The following is a 21,980-nucleotide window of genomic DNA, read 5'->3' as shown; positions in this document are numbered from 1 at the left end:
GTGGTGCAGCTGGGTCATCATGGAATTGCTGTTCGATCTGGAGCGTTGGTCAGATTTTAGTGTCACTTGCACACAGTGATCGACCTAATAGGTCTTCACCCAAAGTTGTTTGGTGCCTTTTCATTTTCACACCATAACATTCATGCACAGCATTTAGTTTCACTAAAATCTTGCTCCTGATGTGATGAACAACAGATTTTCACTGTTGATGAATTTTTCATGCAGAAAATGGTAAATAAAGAACTTGATGACGACAGTTTGAAATATCTCTTTGTCACGCATGTTGCATGCCACTGTATTCTCCTCTCAGACTCACAAACAGTTAAATACCTACCGACAATACACGTTTACAATAGATCCATGATAATATGTGTGGTTAGCCAGTGTTTTTCTTATATGCCTGCCGATTTCTGCTCAGCGAGTACTTAAAAACCATCTCCACCTCACCCTCTCGCACATGCGCACGTGCATTTAGAGCCTAATGATGCAATCCATGAAAGGGGAAATTTTGCTGATGACATGAATCTGATTCACCCTGTGAAATCATGAATTGATCATTCGATGCAACCAAACCGGTGCGTAAATCTGAGCAGAATAAAAATGTGCATTCAGTTATGACAGCCTGAAAAACTGTCTTTTAATATTAAAATTTGTCACAGTTTTCTCCCTTTTTTTGTCTCTTTAACTCCACTGTGTCCTCACTGCCATAACGGATAATCTCTCCCTCTCTCGCTCTCTTTTTTTCTGTCCTCATTATGAGAAAATTGTTATAGTTGGCAACAGAATTAACTGCTCGTCTGCTACCGAGAGCTGGAAAGAAAGAAGTGGGTCATATGTTCAAAGAGAGGAGGGGGGGAAGAAGAGAAGAACGCAAAAGCGTTGGTTGGATAGGATGAAAGCATAGGTAGAGAGGAAGGAGCTAAAGGCTGAGCACTAAACAGGAGGGTGAACAATGGCCATGAGCTGTGAAATTAACCAGATGAATAAATTAGAGCAGGATAGAAAATGAAGCAAAGCGAAGGTGAATGCAAAGGAGTTTTAACTGACAGTAAAAAGGAATTCTTTGCACTTGACATAATCTTATGATTAAATTATTTGAATTTCTTTTTCTGACTGAATGCTTTGATGAGTACACCACGCTGTATACTCATACAATTAGATCATTTGTCTAACACGATTAAAGAAGTGAAAGGCAAAACTATATAGTTAGCAAGTCAAACATGTCCCAGGTAGGTCTGTTTTTAACTCCCAGAGCATGAATATGAATAACAAGTTCATGCAAGTGCTGATTCTTTTGTAATAATTACCCACAGAATACATATTCACACAGTGCTGTGATGACAGTCAGCAGCTGCTGGCTCCCTGTAGCGGGCAGGTTGATAATCATGGAAGGAAAAACACAGAAAACCATGTAAGTTGTGAGGTTCAGAAGTGTTGCTGGTTTGATCACTTATAAGGAAATGTTGTCTTCCTGGTTTTCCGAAAGGTGCTGTGTCTCAAATCTGCATAAAGTGTTGAAAATGAGCACGAAATCTCGGGATTACCATCAGGGGATAAACTGAAACGGTTTAATTTAGACCACAAACCAGACTGATACTAAATAATTCTAAACTACTTTAAAAGGTGGTTGGGGATTTCCTTTCCAGGATAAATATTGGGTTTCCTGGTTCCAGTTTAGGGGACTGGGTGCATTTGTTTGCTCCTAGTGCTAAGAAAAGCAGCTGCTGGCTCCTTGTAGCGGGCAGGAAGTGAAAGATCAACAGACTACGGACAGACTAACGCCAAGATAATGATGATTAAATCAGGGGACGCAGAACAAATGATACAATAAGGTACAACCCTGACAAGATGTTTAATGGACTAAATGATTACATGCGCCCTTGAGAAAACCAACAAGATGGGAAAATGTTAGAATTGTTTTAGCCCTGTCTAAAAGTCTGTCAATCTCCAGACTCGCATGTTAAAACTTTTTCTGTTTGCATTCACACAAGCAGCATTTTTCTCTCTTTATTTCTTTTACTTGTGCTACTGCACATTACTGTGGAAGCTCATTTCTGTCACTGAAAAACTCCTGAGCTTGAGTTGGGTGCCTAATGGCCCTTTATCAAAAAGAGAGCTGATGTACTAATTCTGGTACTTAGTATCCACCTGTGAACCGTTTTCCTCTAATGTTATCTGCTACACTATAACAACTAGCTCCAAAATACCAAAAAGGATGTGGGTAAAACGCTAACACTCGGAAACTACAGGGTCACATTGTGATGGCTACGTCCATTTTTATATATAGTTTGTGCTTTCCACATTTTTTTTCCACTGTAAAGGGATTAAAATAAACTAACAGAGCAAATTATACTCTGGAACAGATTAGCTTTCATATAAACACATTAAAGGACACACACGGGATGTTTAAAACTGCTTGGGAACCCTTTTTGAAGTTTGGAAGGTGCGTGCATCTAAGGGGAAATGAAAAAGACCCATTTAATGTTGAGAATCAGCCAGCTGGAGCAGATTGCAGTTTCTGCTCGTTTTCCCACTGCTGTTCAACAAAAAAATTCAAGAAGCAGTAAAAGAAGAAAATACCAAAAAAAAAAAGAATTAAGTGTCTTTAATGATATAGGCTACATTTGTACATTTTCTACAGCAGACTTTCAATGAGACTAACTGCCAATAAGAAAGAGAGAACATTTCACCTGTAACAACTGAAAAACTGGATAAGATGTGAAAAGCTCTGAATTTAAATACTCAGTGTAAATATTCAGCTCAGTATTTTGTCCCATTAAATAATACAAACATTTAATAGCTTGAACAATCAATGTGAAATATAAATTACATTAAAGCACCTTTTCAAGAATGAGGATATTAAAATAAATAATTGGCCTTTCCATATCAAGACAGTACATTTTGATGGTAGTAATGTAAGGCTGTGCAGTCACACTGAATGCTCCCACTCACTGATGTAAAACATACAGTAATGACACAACGTGACTCCAACAACAGCAAATAACTGTGGTTACAATATGAACACCTACGGATGCGTAGCTCCATCAGCAACGACAGAATATTAGTAACTGCTGCGGCATTGTTTCCTTCAGTTCCTTCTTTGAAAAAGAGACCAAATAAAGGACAAAAGTGAGAAGATTGTCACTTAGTCTGCCACCTGGATGAAGCCTTGTTAGAGATGTCGATTCATTTAGCAAGAATAAACCAAATCGCAGTTCCTCACTCAGTCACTCGTCCACACTGGGACACTGATGAAACCCGTCGTCACCCAGTAAAGCTGTCCTACGATGAAGTCGCTAACTGTACACTGTTCATGCACGAGCCTTTCGTTCACGCGCTAACGATTCTACCTAAACCTGGCAAAGCAACAGTCACGTGATCGGGTGCGGCGACACACACCTTACACTTTGATCCCTCGACACCTGCAGGTCTGCCTGTCAAATGCATGCACACACACACATACACCCACACGCACGCACAAACACACACCAAGTGAGAAAAGCTTACTGTGAGTATAAAATTGAGGGTAGAGGGTGTTTCAATGGGTACTTCAAAAAGTCACAAGAACATATCAAAGACTGAGGCACAAAGCTGCCTTTTTAAAATCACCAATACAAGTACCAGCAACCGGTGACGGTGGCTCCTGCCTCTACTGCCTTACGGGGTGTAGAAAAATGCATACATCTATGTTACAGTACACGAAGAGGGCTTTAAATGTTTACAGGGCCTCCCAAACACAAATATATTTAATGCTTTGTTTTATTTATACACTGGAAATTTGGTAATCTAAGGAAATTTTAGTGGACATACTATTTGAGAAAAAAAAAAAATCGGACAGCAATTAAAACACTCGTAATTTTTCTTTACATAAAACCCTGTACATGTTAGCATTATCAGTCAATTAAAATTATTATTTTGAAAAAATGTCAGTCAGATAGTTTTAAAAGCTCTTTTTTCTTACAAAACTGTTTTTGTTATCTGTGTGTGCAACAGACACGATATATTCCCAATTGTATTCTGGGATTGGGAGACTAATTCAGTCCGAGTACTGAAGATCTAAGTCCACTGTGCCGTCTGTCACCACTAACCTCACCCTCTTGGGTTTTGTGGCACCCATGGAGTGAGATGTTGTAACAGGTCCATAGTGTGATGTGCCTTGGTGATCCCCAGCGTGGCACTGCTGCTGCATATCCTTCCTGCAGTGCTCGTCGTGACCTTTGAGCCCTGAAAATCCAGCCAGAGAAGCTGGGTTGGAGAGCTGGGGTCCACAGGGCTCGACGACCAGCCGCCCCTGTGTGCCCGAAGGCTCCATCAGGCAGTGGTAGGTGTAGTTTGTTGAGCCCAGTCCTGGGTAGCCTTCAGCACCATCCCTGAGACCCAGGGTCAAAGAATGGTCTCCACTGAAGTTTAGTACGTAAGGAGGACCTTGATAGCCGTAAGGGAACGAGGCTGAGGGGGCTGAGGACTTGTTTGCTGGTGCTGGTGTAGCAGGTGGTGTATTGTGAACCACTTGGGGGCTGTTGTGCTGAGACATGGGCGAAAGAGAAGTGCCAAAACTGAAATCAAAGGGGTCTTGCTGAGTGTAACACGGCTGGTGTTTGTCTGAGGTCGGCGTAGTGGATTTATCCTGTTTCATGCTTTTCTCGTGCGGTGCTGAATAACTGTCGGACATTTTGCTAGGAAAGTAGAACTGCCTCGGCAAGATAGAAAAGTTTTTGTATGCCATGTTGGCTTCGGCACTTTCATGTTTGTCTGATGACATCTTAGCTTTACTATAAGAATGAGAAATTGAGGAGTTGGGTTTATTGAAATGAATGTTGGACCTGTTGGAGGAAGCGAGGTGAACGTCCTTTTCGAACCCCTGAACAGACAAGTTGCCTTTCTGATGACTGTCTGCACTAAAGCAGAACTTTGGACTCTGCTGGGTTTTCTCCATAGCACCTGATTTTGCACCTAGCATTCTGGACGAGACGGTCGGGCTGCCGGCAGCCGTGGTCTCTTTGCAAGGTGCGCTGTACAAGTTCTGACTCTGGTTGCCCCCCTGAAACTTGAGCACCCTGTGAATAACTGTAGAGGTTTTCTCAGGAAAGTTGAATGGATTGTCGGGAGGGTTGGGATTTTTCACAGTGAAGAGCTGAGGAGAGAGGAATTTGTTAGACATTTGAGACGACTGTACGGGCTTTGTTAAGCAGCTCTGGGACACTGCTCTAACTGCGTTTGGCTGATTGCTAGAAAACGACTGGGATTTATTGGGAATGGTCATACGATGGAAGGGACCCTGGGTTTTGAGGTTAGCCTGGGTTTTTGATTGGCTGGTGCTTGGCTTTATGTTCATGGCAGGGTGGGGTAAAGTAACAGGGCTTTGAGTTGTAACCGAAGACGATGACGCACCCATAAAACGAGGCTTACTGGGTGCCATGAAAGACTGATTTTTTAAGTCTTCTTTGGAAAACCTCATTCCCGGATTTTTACTTATAATTCGATCTTTAGCCGCCAAGTCGGGGTTGCCCAGAGCTGAATAACTGAAACTGGTGTTGGGTGGGTTTCTGTCTTTGGAGGTATCCTTTGCTTCACATTCCAGAGGAACTGAGTCACTTTTGGAAGGCATTAGGCCTGGAAAAAACTGCAAATCCTCACTGGTAAAGTTATTTCCAGGACTGGGAGGGCCAAGGTATGGCGTTTCCGTGGTCCACGTGTCGGTAGGGCTGTGAGAGAGGGGACTGCTGAAAGGATCTGTAGGAGGATCCAGGGAACACAGATCTGATGGGGAAGATGGAAGCATGTTCTGTGGCTGGTAATAGCCCTCAAAGTTGAGACACTGAAAGTCAAGAATGTCATCACAGCAGTTTGTGAAGCTGGGCTCGCTGGTAAGCATGTTATCTGCTGTTGCAAATGGAGGAGACTGAGACGGGGGTTGGATGACAGAATTAGAAGAGGCTGTGGGCTTTTCCAAAGTCTGAGATGAACACAAGCCCTCGGAAAGCCGAGAGAGACTGTTATCAATTTGCTGAAGAGTGTGACTAAGGCAAGTGGTGGGTGTTTCGACAGGCCCACACTTGTGTGTTCTGTCCATTTTGTGCCTCTGTTTCCTTCCTCCGCTGATCATCTCTGGCCTTTCAGTGATTCTGTCTGCAGCTACGGATATAACTTCGGTTTTACTGTCGTTGAGGGGCGAGGACAGCGACAGCGGTGATAGGGACAAAGAAAATGGTGGCGGTTCGGTTTTCAGAGAGCTGTTGTTCAGTCTCTCAGAAGATGGGCACTCTTCTTTGAGCTTGCAACAATCGGAAAGTCCTTTTTGTTTACCTAAAACGTGACCCTTCATCTCTGTCTTAATAATGGTCTCTACTTTTAAATCGGGCTGTATGAGCTCCTCTTTACTATCCACCTCCCAAATATCCTCCATCTTCCTACGCAGTTTAATTACCGGTAATGGACAGCCATTTATGTCCAGTTCCGGCTCTTGCTTTTTTTGTGACCCACTTTCAAACAAGCAGGAACTCTTTAAAAAACCTTCTTCGATTTTTGTTTCCAGCGCTGCCGCTGACAGGGCTGTGCTGTCATTTTTCTGACTCTCTGTTTTTTCTAGCAGCTGCTTGACTCCAACCACGGGGTCCCTATCGATTTTCTCTTTGAATTGTACTTCGTTGCTGGCAGACACATCGGGCCCACAGACGTTTTCCCTGTCATTTTCAAGGTCCTTGTCTGATTTTGCACCAGTGTAGAAATTTATAGCTTGCAACTTCTCTCCTCTTTTTTTCAAACGATGCAATCTGCTCTTTGACTTCTTACTAGCTTGCACGTGAGCCTGAGCTGCCTCCATCTCCATGTTTAAAATTGACACCGAGTCCATAATAGCTTTAAAAGGATCGAATGCCACCAACTCATCTCCCTTTTCTGCTTTTAATGCCATGTTTTCCAACCCTGCACTTTGCATCTCCCATACTTTCCCTCTTCTCCTCTTAAGCCGAATTTTAAAAAAGTCTGGCTTTATGTCTTCCAAACCACTTTGTTCCAGGGTCATCAATTTCCCCTGATTTCTACTTTGAAATTCATCTGAAGTCGGACTTTCGGCTACATCCTCAACACGCTCGCTCTCTAGTGTCTGTGCTTTACCGGCGTCATCCTCATCCAGCCTCTCTAATTTACACTTTCGAGCGTTCCTCATTAAATGACCACGCTGAGCTTCAGCAGGTCTCGAGCGAAGGACCCTGTTAAAAGAGGAGTGTCTTCTGGGGGCTAACCGCTGCATTTCTGTCCTCCTAACTCTGACTTTATTCTCTCTTTTCACTTTGCTACTCTCCCCTGAAGACGGGGCGAGGTCCTGCCTCAGCACTGCAGACGATTTCAACTCTGTAACATTTTTAGAAACCTGATCTAAGGCAGAGTTTAGACTTTGTTCAGAATCTAGTGCCGAACTGCGAAATGTACGTTTCTTCAGAGGTATATTGGACTGCGCGTGCACTTGTGCATTGGTGTCTGGATTAGTCGTGGTTTTAGCCGAAATCAGTGACTTGTGAGGTAGTGGGTTGAGGCAGGTGGCCGGTGGGTCATTGTGCCTCTGTGGCAACTTAGGCTCCACACTCTCCTGACTCAACTCCGTCTTAACTGTAGCTGTAATGTCTTTGCTTAAGTGTCCCTTGGTGCTTGGCTTATCTGCTGCTTTTCTTTTCACTGCTCTGGGCCTTATCTTTCGTCTTCTAATAATCCTCCTCTGCACTGAACGCCGGAACCTGCCTCCATTTATTTCAGTTTGTTCTGATTCCTCCTCGGCACTCTCCTTGGAGGCCCAGGTAGAAAACCGTCGTCCCACATTACCTCCCTTTAATCTCCCATCTATTAATGATTTATCTTTTCTTAAAACATCAGATAGCAGAACCGTTGCCTGTTTTATAACAATATCATCTTCATGCCTACTTACTGGCTGCGTACTCAAACTCATTTGTCCTGATCCTTCCTGCGTGCAAACCCCCTTGGCTGTATTTTTAACATCCTGGACATTATTTTGACATTTGCTGGAAACCATTTTGCAATCAGACCTTTTCACTTCTTCTAGGTTTCTGTTACTTTTACTGTCTCTCTGCCCTTCTGTTTTGCCTTTTAAAAAATCCGTCTGTTCGTTTGTTATAAAATCTTTGTCATCTACCGAAGCCGTTTGTATTTCACTAAATTTCTCGCTTCTCTTTTTCTCGCTGTGGGATAAGTCGCCCGTGCTCTCGCTCGAATGCCGTTTCCTTACACTGGTTTGATCTGGAGACTTGAAAGACATTTCCCTCACCCCTCTGTTACCGTCAGCTGTGCAGACCTCTGAACTTCTCGCCTGCCTCTGCTGAAATCTGGATGCTCGTTTTTCTGTTGCTGGGCCTGGGCGCTGGCTCTGCATCCTCCTTCCTCTAACCTCCACCCTTACTTTCCTGTCTTCACAGCTTTCTCCAAGTTCCAAACTTTGTGACACCGATAACCTCGTTAGATTGACTGTAAGATATTGCTTCAGAGATATTAGCGGATTGTCTCCAGTGTTCTTCAATCCATCCGTGTTACTCGTGGATAAAGCTCTGATAGTCTTGCGCTCAGTTTGCTCGGCAGCAGGATTTTGAGCCGTGGTGATGACGCTGGTTTCGATGGCGCCGCGGTTTTGACTTTCTGTGATTGCAGTTTCGACATTCTCTTGTTTTATTGCACTGCAGATTTTGTCGCCCTCATCCGGGTGACAAACAGTTGTAGTGTTAGTTGTGTTACTGGACTTCGTCTGGTGTGCGAGTGTGGTGCGAACACTGCTTTTTGTTCTTGAAGAGGTCCTCATGTGAACGGGCTTCCTGCCCACCACTTTTGCAAACCTCCCATTAAGGCCTGCGCCTCTTACCGCAGATCTGCTTTTCTGACATGCTGACATGGAGGAATTCAGAGTAAAGGGCTTCAAGTTCACCGCACTGCTGTTGCTTTCTTCCCCAGTCAAGTTCAGTCCCCTTGGCCTGTTATCTTGTGGCCTCACTTCCTCGAGTTGCAGCAGCAGTGCCCTTTCTTTGCTTTTTGGATCCTTACAATTGAGTAAAAAATCCAAAGAGTGGCGCCGCACTCTGACTCTAAGGTCCTTTAGTGTAACCTGGGATAAAAGCGGAACCGTTCGCCGCTGTTTGGCTGTAGAGGAGGACTTTAGTGGGTGCTTTCCTGATCGTCTTTGCTTCTCCTGTCTCCACTTCTTTGTCTGACTCAGTTTTCTGTTCTTCAAGGCATTTCTTCTCATCTGCTGAGTGAATGAGTTCCTTGAGGGGATGGCTTTGAAAGAGAGACAGCAACAAAGAAGCAAATTAACTTTTTGGTTTCTACACAAAACCCATTGTTCTGCTTTTCTGCCCTGTGAACAACTTCATGTGCAGAGTCTGGTCTATAGTGTAAATCAAACTTGTGAAGACAACAACTGTAAATTGCATCAAGACGTTGAAGCATTTTCTTTTTTTTTTAAAAAAGAAGAAGGAAACAAAGCATGTTTACTCTGAAACAGTGGAACACATAACAGTTTGTTTCTAACAGGAGGTAAAATTACATTTTTTCAGTTATCAACCCACTTAAAAATCTAAATAATGGACGTCAAACGTAAGGTCCGGGCACCAGAATCCCCCCAACAAAGACTCCAATACACTCACTGGATAGCTTTGGAAAATGTGAAGGGCATGAATTGTTGGACTTAAATGTGTTTTACAGCTTTTTCTGCTGATAAAGACCTCCCTGTGGCTAATCATACTCCACAACTGTAATTAAGTAATAGATAAACAATCGCATAACAAAAACAGTTCCTGTTTCTCACTACTTACAATAGGTCCACGTACAAAAGGATATTTTCTGTGAACAGAAGCTGTGTGTTTTATAATTACAGGACACTCTAGGCAATGAGCTACCAGAATTTCTTTTGTAATTTTACACATTTATTTCTTAAAATTTAAGCCCAAAGCTGAAAGATTTCTTTCGTCTACTACATAAGCATTTCTATAGCATTTATATATGAACAAACCTAAAAAAAAACAAACAACAAACAGTGGTTCCCTAGAAGTTCTTTAAAGGACAAATAGATAATATAAACTGAGAAAAGAGGCGGGTTAGGGTTGTTGTCCTTTGGTAGGGGACCAGTTTAAGGGATTGTTTTCTTGACTATAAAGCCCGTTACACAAGAATAACCGCCACTCTTTGCCTGCCCACAGGCTCCCATGAGAAAGGTCTGCAAAAGAAGATCAAGTGAGAGGCCCTCAGAGCTGCAGGAAAAAACTTTCATTAGATTTACTCCTCCTAGGCAGATTTCATTGAGCAAGGGCTCACTTTCAGACATCTTGGGTAGAGCTCAACTAAACTGGGTGAGGTTGAGCTTTGAAAAGGTTGAACTTGATTCATACGACAAGAAAAAATGAGAGCTTTGTAGCAAAAATGAATGATGAAAAGTAATTTAGTAAGTTCATCCTGATTACCATCTTTTCATGATTGCTGGAAGCCAAAAATGTCATTTGAATTAAAATCCTCTTAAAATCCGAGTCTAATCACAACTAAAGCTCCATTGTTATTAATCATCGACACAGATTATTGAATAACTTTTGATAAATATAAATATTTTAATGAGGATCCATTTGTGAGTGGTCCCTCATAATGTTTATGTTGGCTGTCCCCGAGGAAGATCCCATCTAATTATTCTAAACCCCACATAATAAATCCTTTATTTATATGATTGCATAAGCATGCATATGCTACCTAAAGCAAACAGATAAGAACAAAAGGATATTAAAACATCTGGATTTATTTAGTTTATTTATTTAGTAGAATAAGTAAACAAGTTTGGAGATTTTAATATAATATAATAACACAGATATTTAATAGTAGACCCTTTTTAAGGCATAATATTTTACAGGTTATGGATAATTGCACTGCCACTGTTGAACGTATACTTTAAACAGAGCAATAATTTTAATCTGAACAGTGTAGTCACGGCAGAATTTAAGCTGTACCAGGTATTATTGCAGGGCTTGTATTAATGTAGTCTTTACTTTACAATATAAAGGACTTCGAAGCAACTGTCTCTGTGATTTGGAGCTATATAAATAAAACTGGATAGGATTTAATAAAAAAAATTTGGCAAAAACTCTGTTTATTTGTGTGTTTTCACACTAACATCAGGGTTTTTCCTGAGTGGCCTTGAGCACGAAAGGACTGCATATAGTTTAGGTATTTTGTTATCTTACTCAATAAAAATCTATGGATTTTCCCTTTATGTGCAATCCCTCTGATTGTGCTTTGGGGAAAGCCCAAAAGCTCTTTAGTAAGAAAATCCCAAACTGGTTACCTTTAAAGATTCCCGAGTGTATTCCTGGTGTTATTGGCCTTGTAGAAAAGTGACCTCTCTCTCTGTGATGACGAAGATATCGCTCTCTCAGGCGGTACTTTTGGCCCACGGGGTCCTTTGTTTCCTCGATTTCAGGCTGTTTCCCTCTGTGCTTGAAGTGACCCTCTCCATTCCTAAAGAAGAGTTAAAAAAAAGATTAAAAGTTCAGAGTTTTCATCTCTTAGATGAATAAAATCTGTTGAGAAAAAAAAAAAAGACTTTGATAAAGACCACGTCTGATCAGATAATGGACGTACCTCTCACAGGTGCAGCATTCACACATTTCATTGCCTTCACCAAAAAAGCTGGCTCCATAGTAACACGTGATCTCTTCCCCAGGTGCTATGGGTCGAATCACCTCAACACAAGCGATATTCTTCTCACCGGGGACGAACTGGGCGGGTGAAAAAGAAGGAAAAAAAAAAAAAAAAAAAAAAAAAAAAAACAGACAAAGACAAAGGTTGGATGGCCCGTGGGAAACAACAACAACAAAGCAGTCAGGAGGCAGAAGGCAGGTCTAAATCTGCACTTAAAATAAAACATTTGGCATGAAAATAACATGTTATAATTTCAACTTGAAGTGTTTTAGTGAATTATTATTGCAGATTACCTTGCAGTTTGGCTTGCAGTCTTCAGTGCAACGGGACAAAGAAAAAGAAAGATAAATAAGGTCACTAATAAAATCACACCAGTGAATGAAAAACTCAACATTTTGCTAATCTACTGGTTTAGATTGGATTTATTTTCACTAAAGAAATAAAGAGATAGCCCTCTGATGGAAAAAAAATGACCCAGTTTTTACTAGGCCTTTGGCATAATTGCAGTTAGGATAAGATATGCTTTGTTTTCTTTAAAATATGGAGCTGAAACATTAAACAGACCTACAACAGAACACCTCAAATACAAAATATATCAACACAAATAAAATGTGACAAAACAAAACAGCTCAACAAGGTTCAAAAAACAAACAACATGCAAAAGAAAAGCTCTAAATCTAAATGAAATACAATCAGATGCTTAAAAAAAAAAAAGCTTGATATAATATAATATGACAAAGTGGCTTGAAAAGTAAAAGAGTTCAAATTCAATAGAGCAAAAAGAAACAGCAGTGAAAACAAGCACAGCATATGTCATGTCACATTAAAGTGGTTCACTATAACAGGATGTGAAGTGTTGAGACAACACAGGGCCGAAATAAACTCAGACAATTTACTCTCTGCTAGACAGATGTTTTGTGTAATAAAGAGTTATTGCATGAGGTATGAAAGACCTCCTGAATCTTTATTACTGTGCACCAACATGTCATCTGCTAACATGATTTTCTCGCTCTTGTAACTAGAAAGTCAATAAATCATATGAGGAAACCTATAATTTCTCACTATAATTATGATGACGACACAGACATGGGTGCAAAACATTGACCGCTATCCCTGTGTCACTGCAGTGCAAACCGAGTTCAGGATAAATCTGTTTTGGTGCACTCTATGAATTATATACATTCATCAGCTTGAGTAAGGAACCGAAAGTCGGCCTATTATGCTCATTTCCAGCTCCATATTTAGCACAGGTTTGCATGATTTATTTATTTATTTTTATTCATAATTATTCATATTTATTCATCTATTATTAAGCTTTGGTAAAGCCCCTCAGTTCCTCTTCTGTTTTAGTTTCCATTTTCCTCTTTTTAAGCCAACATCTTCCGATTGCCTGCTCATCGCAAGCACGAGGGTCAAGATAGTTCCTGTTTTTATCATAACAGAAGCAAAGAGCAGAAACGTATCTGAAACAGAGCATTCAGAGCAGCCTGAAGCCTCAGCTTTCGGCCCACAGAGTTAACTGTACGCACACCAGCCTCAGCATTTCCAATGTGAGCAATCAAACTTTAAATAAAGGGTTGCTCAATGACAGCTAAAATCATAATCAGTTAATTTGGTCACCATGGAGAACTTTTTAAACACATTTTTAAACACAGACTACAAAAAAATACACAAAAAAGCATTTAAATTCTCTTTTTTTTTTTTTAAAAAAAAAAAGGAAAGAAACTTTCCTTTCTATTGAAGTTAATTTCCCCAAACCTTCATCATAATAAATCAAAGTGAAATGATCTGAACCTGAAATCCTATTTGAGATCTCTGAATTTTAAAAGGACTGCTTGCACACTATCTGAAACTCTGGCATGGTCAATGTAAATCAGTATCAATCACTGTAACAGCACACATATAGAGAGAAACACAGTAGGCCCACTTTAAGAGTAACTACAGTGTAATACTGAAGGCATGGCCTAGATTTCCATTAAGATGCATATATATGTGTACAACCACTAGTCTCGAAGGTAAACACACTCACCGTGGTTAATGAAAGCTGCAGGCCCGAGCCAGAGCTGAGCGCAGCGTTTGCGTGTGGAATACATCACGCTGAAGTCATTGACTCCCGCCCTCAGCACGGCACTGTCAGCAGGACTCAGCTCTGCTATGCAGCCCAGCAGGACCTCCACCCGCTCTCCTACAAACCTGCAGAGGAACAATTCAGGCATCACATTTTCAGTTGTAAAAAACAACACCATACAGGACGCAGTGCTGCTGCAGTGGCAGCTCGTGATGCTGCTGCGTGTGAATACCAGTGCCTAGTTGAGGTTATCTTGGCTCCGTTGGTCTCTGAGGAGTATCTGTCACAGGACTCTATCTTGACACCGCTATCCAACAGGAAGGCACTGAGGTAGCGATAAACCTGCAAACATCACACACGGTCTTTGATTGTGATGTTACACTCGAGTGACAAATCCAAGTATCGGTGATAAACACATACACACATAGACAATAAAGTCAAATGACAACAAACATTTTTGTTTTATGCATACATGTTGTCTCAGCAGCTCCTGTCGATGGCTCCCCAAAGCATTAAAGTAGTCACCAGCCAGCTCGCCCACCGTTAGAGCCTCAAACGTAGCGTTGAAGTCGTGCGTACGCTGAAACCTCAAAAGCGTCTCTTTGAGGTTACCCCAACGTCGGATCTCTGGTGGGGGGCTGCACAAAGAGAGAGGGACAGATATAAGAAGAGTCTAAGAAGCTTCCTTTTAACACTGAATTTTAGATATAGCATCCAAATATATTTTTGAACCAACAACTTTAGGAAAAAAAATAAAAAATAAAAAAAAAAGAAAATCACACAAAAAACACCCAAATCAGCTCACAGTTAAAAATATTTGGACTAAATGTTCCACAGTTCTGTTCTTATAAGCTACAATAACAATTAATAAATATCTGTGCATCTTTCTCAGAAATCTAACCTTCCTTCACTTCTGTATTTAATACGGATGCACCAAAACATGCACAACAGGTGCACACAGGGTTTTTCCACGGCCCTCTGGGAGGTCGCTGCACCCATAAGTATGACTGGTCAGGATGTAGATGGGACAAAGAGTTTACGTTACCTTATTTAATAAAAGCCTATCCATTTTTCGGTTCTTATATTATTTTCAATTATTCATTTTAAAGTGGATTTAAATACATTTCATGCAGGAAAAACACCACCCAGAATTTTACAAACACTTAACAAACTCATTCATTAAAACGGCTTTAAAATAAGCGGTTGTCAAACTACTCATGAAAAATCTTGGAAAATGAACAGCAGTTTACTGATGCTGCTGCGTACACCTTCATTAAAGTAAATTTCAGGTTTTTCTTTTTAATGACTTTCTCTAATGACTGCTGAGGTGTGAGCTTTTATTCGGACACTCATCGTTATTATATATTAACTTTCACTGAACGTCCAGGTTTTGCAGTTGGCCTGAAGTGTCACTGCATTAAAGCATAATCAGAACCACCTGGTATTCTTAAAGTTTTATAGAGCTCAGGGGCCGCTTTAATAGGAATGCATGGATTGCGAAATTCTGGACTGATGATTAACCTTCAAGTGCCCAAAGAAAATTAATTTAGAACTCAAACTGCACATTTCTGTGTGCTGTAGTGATATTTCTAATGATAAAAACATTTCCAATTTACTTTAACAAAATGTAAAGCTTTCTTTTTTTCACTCCACCTTTCAAATAACAGGAATTAGCCGACTGGTGTTGGGAGGATAATAGAAAGTTATACAGAGTAATTTATGACCCTGGAAATGTATGTATTTTTATAAAATTACAGGCTCTCATTTTATTTTCCACTTCTAATCACGACATTGTAATGGTCTGCAGTCAACCATGACTAACAGAACTAGAGCAGCACCATTTACTGCTGCGGAGGCCTTGAGGCAGACACTTGAACACCTGAAGTAAAGCAGCTCAACTGACAGAAATTAGTTGGCAAAAGTGACATAAATAATTTGAATGTTTCTGCGCAAACACACACACATCAAAACAACATACGTATTAAGATTTTGTTTTAAACAGAACCCTGGAAGTAACAAAGGCTGAAGAAAAAGCCTGATTAGGAAAATTTCACTGTAAGTTGCTGTTGATGAAGGCGTCACCGGTTCATCTAATATTACTATTTATTACACAACAATATGGACACACATAAGTAAAGGCATTGGTGGATTTAACAAGATCTGCTACATGTAAAGGAAACAGTATGATAACCACAAGCAGAGCCATTATTGCTCTATTCCTGTATAAAGTATGAGTCATGACTCCGCTTTGTCATTTCAGACGCTAAAATAGCTCGGCTGTTTGAGCGTTTAAATAACAGTTTGAGTCAATATTGTTTTTCTGTTAATAATATTTCTTTATTGTTATTAATTCCCCCTTTGTGTTGGGGCAACAAACACTGACATTCTAAATAATAACTGACATGCTTTAAAGTCTTTTCAGCTCTTTGCTCATTTTTTTTTTAACATTTTCCCAGCACAAAACTGATGTAACGCAACACAATCGGCTGTTGACACAAAGAAATATTAATGAAATGTTGAAATTGAGCGCAATCTGATATCCACATGTGGGTTTTGTTCCTACATCCTCATAACATCATTATAACAGTCTTTTTTTTCTCAAGTTGCAAAGCTATGACATCACAACAATGTGATTGGTCAGGTGCAAAGCTAAAACCGGACCAATATTATTTTGATGATGCACAAAAAACACCAGTACGGGATATCAGATACACCTTACGTGAGAGCTCATGTTATGGTTTCTCTTTCACCCTCACATTTATTTATTTTTATATTTCACTATAAAATGAAATTCACCCCTTAACCCTATTGTGGGATTATTAATTTAGATCAGTTGCTTTCTTCTGCCTTTGTATTTTTTCCACCCAACCAAAAATCTAAGAAATCAAGCCTTAAAAAAGCCAGCGAAACAGCAGTGATCACACTCTTTCCAGCCATACCATAGCACTGGGTAGTCACTGGACTCCATGATTGCTGTATTGTGTGTCAGATTACCTGATGTTCATTTTGTGGGTGCTGAAGCCCAGCAGAGGGTCCAGCACCAAGCGGGTGGCCAGGTCATCCGTCTCACACAGCTCCTTCACACTCATTCTAGTGCTTCCGTCCATCGCCTCCCACCATCAGCATGCTGAAACCACAGGCATCAAAGTAACGCTGTGACAGCAGCAGCAGCAACAACAACAACAAACCACAATCACCTACGAGTTTTGCATTTCTGCACATCACACAACACCTGCATTAAATTTCTCACCGGTGCCCTGATATCTGCGTATATAACCGGTCTGCTGCTGGGTTGCATCATGTTGAAGAACAGTAGATAAAATCGTTGCGTGAGAAAGGAATGTGGCTGTGTTTCTACGGGCTTCCACAGTCCATTAGCTTAGCAGGGTAAATATGTTATCAGCTGCGGGACGGAGGGAGCTAGCGCTATGGCCTGCAGCTACAGTAACGGGATTGCATCGCAGCGCTGATGAAAGCCAGCGCATCGATGCATGCTTGACACACCTATGCGGGCTTTCCAAACCTACCTGGGAGTCTTTTGTAGTCAACGAAAGTATCGTCAGGTTGACCGTTTAGCAGCAAGCCGCTCACTCGCTCTGCTCCGGCTCTCGCTCTGCTGGCTGGGGCAAAGTTAGCCTAGCAGCAGCAGCGAAGCCCGCTAGCTCTCTGCCGCCTCGCTGGCTCTCCCCGAAGATGGAGTCTCCTCGTCGCTTATGGAATTTTACTGCTCCTTCACGACTCCGGGTCCCAGCCGAAATTTTAAAAGGGGGACAAATGCACAACACCGGGGAACGATTGAGACACGAAATGTGTGTGTTTTGTAGCCGCTAACTAGCTTTTACAGGCTCGTCTAGTAGCAAAAGTTGATGATGAGCGACGTCCAATGCAACCGAACTAGCTGTTAGCCACGCCCCTTGCGCTGCGCCATTCGCTTAGGTCAAGGTCAATTTTACAAATCAAACCAGAGGGCTTTGTTTTAAGCTCTGTGATTGGTCAGGCCTTTTTATGGGCGGAGCCTATCCATACCCCGGGTTTACTACGACGTGCAGAGGGGAGTGTTTTCTTGTACAGCGGCCTCTGCCTCTATTTGGCTGCTGGAAAGCATTTCACACAATCACACTGTTAGTACACAGTCAGAATGCGCTCATCAGCAGCGACACTAAAACCTGCCTGAAACCCTCCTGCACTGTTAATTACACTAAAGCTCACAGTGAGGAACTCCGTGCGTTAGGTTAATGCTTCAGGATTGAAATTTTGCTATTTAAACACTTTATATTTGCTTAACCTTTAAATAATTTATTTTAAGTTTTAATTACTGAGATGACAAATTTAAGGGCCAAGCTTTAGATTGTATTACGTCATAATAAAAACAAACAATAAGCCATTCTACTTTTGCAGGACATTTTCTGTCCGACCCACGAAAATTGAGAATAATCCCTGCGCAAAGTACATAATACACACATAATACATTTGTCCTGTAAATTACTCTTGTCCTGGGACAAACTGTAAGCCTCTGGGTTGGAAAGGTGATTCCAAAATATTATTTAAAATACAAAATAGCTCATGAGAACGGCCCAAAATAGTATTTTTCTTTTCTTTGCCATAGCCTTCTGATAAGCATGTCTAATAGACTAGTTAATTTAAGATTGATGATTTTGTTGACACGTGTCTCTTTTTTTCACATCAACATATTTTTAAAGAACAGTCATTATGCACTGCTGCTGTGTCTAACAACACACGTGCAACCCTGTTACCTAAATTAGCCTGAAAAAGAAAGAGATAAAACAGTGACATGATATAACAAGGAAGAAGTGGCATGATCAAGTCATGTGCTAACAGCATGGAAAGACCAAAGGTCAGTCCTCTTTGACCTAGTTTGTATTTTTCCAGTCTTTTCTTATTAGATTGGTGTGTCAGTCTGGATCTGGTCATCTTTATCTCCCAGGTTGACCCAAAGCCACCAAGGTGTCCTGCTTTTGGCAACAGGTGACCTTCAAATGGACCCCTGGATCATGTGAGGTCAATGTTTTAGATAAGAATATAACAGATAAGCTTCCATTCACCGACATAGGTTTTGATTGCTGGGTGGGATGGCCATGTAAAGTGTGGGATCACTTGGTCTTCCCTCAGCAAACTGTGAGCATCACTTACTTTTCTACATTTGTTGAATTTTTGGGTGCCATCCGCATCTAAAGTGGAACAAGTTAACATAAAATGGAATATAAAGCCACGAGACCATCAGGCATTATCCTCAAATGGTCTAATTTTATCACTGCTGAGTCAACACACACATAAAGGCTTGGGATAAAAGTCAGAGTATAAACACACTTACAGCGTTTTCTGACATCAGGCCATAGGCACAGCACGGTGAGCTGATATTCTCTTTCTTTAATCTTTTTCAGCCATCTGCTGTCCTCCGATGTCCATCCGTTTTCTCTCTGTGGACCCTCCCTTCCTTCACAATACTGCAATATCACAGTGTTGTGATATTGTCACAACTTGTTAACTATAAATTAACTACTAAACTTAAGAAAATAGGATTATATCAGTTATTTGAACACAGCAAGCCTGAAAAGGGGTTCACGTGGGTGTAAAGTAATACTATTCTGAACTCCCCAGACAAATGGCATTCATGATATAAGTTAAAACTAATATAAAAACTAATAAAAAGTGAATTTGCATGAAAAAAAAATCACCTTGGAAAGCAGCTTAGACCATTTAAAACTATATAGAAACAAAACATTGCATGTGGACACCTTAATTGTTCCATGCAAGCTTTTTTAGCTTACTAAAATACGGAAGTCATGACCACATGTGAACATGAAGTTGGCCAAAGAACATGTCTAACAAAGTGTTTTAAGATGGTGCCTCTAAGCAGCCTGACGTCTTCACTCTGTTCTCCCATATTGCCAATGACTGCTCCAGGCAAACTGCTTCGATATCAATGTGTAGTCATCTTGCTTCTGCCTTTCAAAGTTCATTTAAATAGACCGTTTGCAGTCTGAAATACAGACATTGGACCAATTTGAGTTAAAAATGTAGCTTCACACAGATTCTGTTTTTTTTGGACATAAAACATTTTAAAGTGAGCCGTGCCAGCCATCTCAGCCCCGCTGTTTGAAACACAATCCATCTTTCTGTGCTTCTATTTTCAGACACACTGAATGCAGATACCTCACTGCTCTTTGGATTTTTGCCAGCCACTATTCTGGAGAGCTGAAATTTCTCAGAGATAAATAAGCACCCCCTAAAACTCTATGGACAGGTCTCAACTGGAAAACAATCCAAAATAGTGTTACTGCATATTTTAAAGGGTGTCAAGCATTCAGTAACCCGGTGGCAGCATGCTTTACAAGGAGCAGAAGTGGAAAGCACCAATCGCTCTGTCATCACAAAGGCTCAGCTGGAGTATTCAAAGTGGCCGGATGACTTCATTCAACTATCAAAGAGTGTGTCTCTCAGCTGCTTGGAGGAGGAAAGTGTACCTCCCTTCAGCACTTGAGGAAACCTTAGTAACTGCTCTGTTTGTCTATGAGTTATTTTTTCTCTTTTTGCTAGATTTATTGAGCCCTCGAACGAGCGAGCTGTTACAGTGACTAAAATGACTGAGTCTTGTTTGTAGAGGTTTATGATTTTAAATATTTTATGCAGAAAAATTCATAATCAAAGCTTCTGTAGCAGTAAATCTTTCTCCTCTGGATCTTTTGGGCCTGCAAAACATTCCAAGTGAACAGATGTGGAAAATGAAAATAAAACCTGACAGCTTCCTGTTATCGCTGCTACACAAATGGGCATGTCCCTGGAAAACAATGAGAATTTGTAGTATTAGACTGACAAACTGATGGAAGGAAGTGTTTTTATGGCCACAAGACATAAAATAATACACTGCAGGGGCCATAAATGCTCCCACTGTTTGTTTACGCTGTCCAAGCTTGTGTTTATTTTCTATATTTTATTATTAATAAATCTGCACGCAAGAGCATACAATGCTGCTGTTTGGTATGACAACTTCCTCATTAGAGAGGCAACTGCACAAAATTGTGACTTCTTGTTCTTCTAACCCAAATATTCTGGCAGTTTCTATTGACTGTAGTTTATAAGAGTCAACACACTTGACTCCCACAAATAAATAAGAACATGCAGCGAATGTGCAGAGCTGCAGCTACATCCCTACTGAAACCAAAGGAATATAACCAGATAGTGCTTTTTTTTTTTTTAGTTATTTATCTAACAGGGAAACAGGAGTTCCAGAAACCCTAAAAATAAACAGCTTTCATTTATGAACATTTATCAAGTGATGGAGTTAGAAAAAAATGCATTCAGTTCTGATACATTATTTTTGATATTCATGGGCACATACGCTGTATACTGCATATCTAAATGTACCTCTCAGTGTCCTAGATTGTCCCACACAAGCATCCTCTTTGCCCCATATTTCGCGAGACATTAGCCTGCATTGAGAAATAAGCCACCTAATATACAGTTTGCATGTATAAAATGAGTGTGGAAAGAAACATTGAACAGGCATTTGATTAGAAACCCACAGAGCGCGCGCACACACACACACGCACGCACACACACACACACACACACACACCTCACTGAGGTAAAATTTGGAGTCAAAACTCTAAAATTTACCTGATGTCTATGTTTTTAATCTTTAAATGGGTGAATTTTTGTCGATTTATGGTTAGAAGGCAGAGCGTTACAACCTTCCAATCACATCACGTGTTTTGTTTCCTGTTTATTTAATTCAAACTAAACTGTGCAACTACCTACCATCAATATCTCGACTTACATTCATTTTTTTGTTAATTAAAATGATTACTTTTGATAACTTTGAACCACTGCTGCATGTTAGAAAAACTCAATCTTAAAATAAGCATGATTTCACTGAACCCATTTCCACTGAAATTGAAATATGAACGTGTGTGTCCGATGTCGTCCTGTTAGTGTGGTGAAGGAAAGCATTAACGTGAAACCCGTCAGCCTACATGCAGTCACAGATTGCACTGTGATCAACAAAATACCAAAAGGCACCATTTGTCAGTTTTAGCTTAGGCTTGGTCCTCATTATAGTGATTTCTAAAAATAAGAGGGGGTGTGAATCCAACTGTAATAAAAGAGGAAAGAAGAGGCTGGCAACATGATTTCATTTCACTTTTTTCAAAATCATCCAGTTCACGCCCAACACGATCACTTGTCACACTCCTTTTGATTTTGTAAAGCATCT

At 40.7% G+C, this 21,980-nt stretch overlaps 1 protein-coding gene across 1 annotated transcript; it reads right to left on the bottom strand.

Annotated features, from left to right (window-relative positions):
• Window positions 1–2,590: 2,590 nt before the first annotated feature.
• On the bottom strand, window positions 2,591–17,641 carry kmt5c (lysine methyltransferase 5C). Its single transcript, XM_004552475.3, has 9 exons — window positions 17,275–17,641; window positions 16,742–16,874; window positions 14,220–14,385; window positions 13,980–14,089; window positions 13,709–13,872; window positions 11,973–11,992; window positions 11,620–11,756; window positions 11,324–11,496; window positions 2,591–9,276 (listed from the first exon to the last, which is right to left on the bottom strand). Exons 2-9 carry the CDS (start codon window positions 16,852–16,854, stop codon window positions 4,037–4,039), a joined length of 6,123 nt encoding a protein of 2,040 aa, XP_004552532.2. The 5' UTR covers window positions 16,855–16,874; window positions 17,275–17,641; the 3' UTR covers window positions 2,591–4,036.
• Between the last annotated feature and the right edge of the window lie 4,339 nt (window positions 17,642–21,980).

The sequence above is a fragment of the Maylandia zebra genome, linkage group LG4, assembly GCF_041146795.1.
Source record: "Maylandia zebra isolate NMK-2024a linkage group LG4, Mzebra_GT3a, whole genome shotgun sequence".
In the NCBI taxonomy this organism is placed as follows: domain Eukaryota; kingdom Metazoa; phylum Chordata; class Actinopteri; order Cichliformes; family Cichlidae; genus Maylandia; species Maylandia zebra.
The sequence above is the reverse complement of the archived record's forward strand: the minus strand, read 5'-3'. Positions and strand labels throughout refer to the sequence as shown.

Excerpts from the sequence above, each read along its gene's own strand:
- kmt5c (XM_004552475.3), bottom strand. The coding sequence starts at position 16,854 with ATGGACGGAAGCACTAGAATGAGTGTGAAGGAGCTGTGTGAGACGGAT. Across the intron at positions 14,090-14,219 it reads AGGAGCTGCTGAGACAACAT|GTTTATCGCTACCTCAGTGC; the intron begins GTATGCATAAAA and ends TGATGTTTGCAG. Across the intron at positions 11,757-11,972 it reads ACTGCAAGCCAAACTGCAAG|TTCGTCCCCGGTGAGAAGAA; the intron begins GTAATCTGCAAT and ends TCACCCGCCCAG.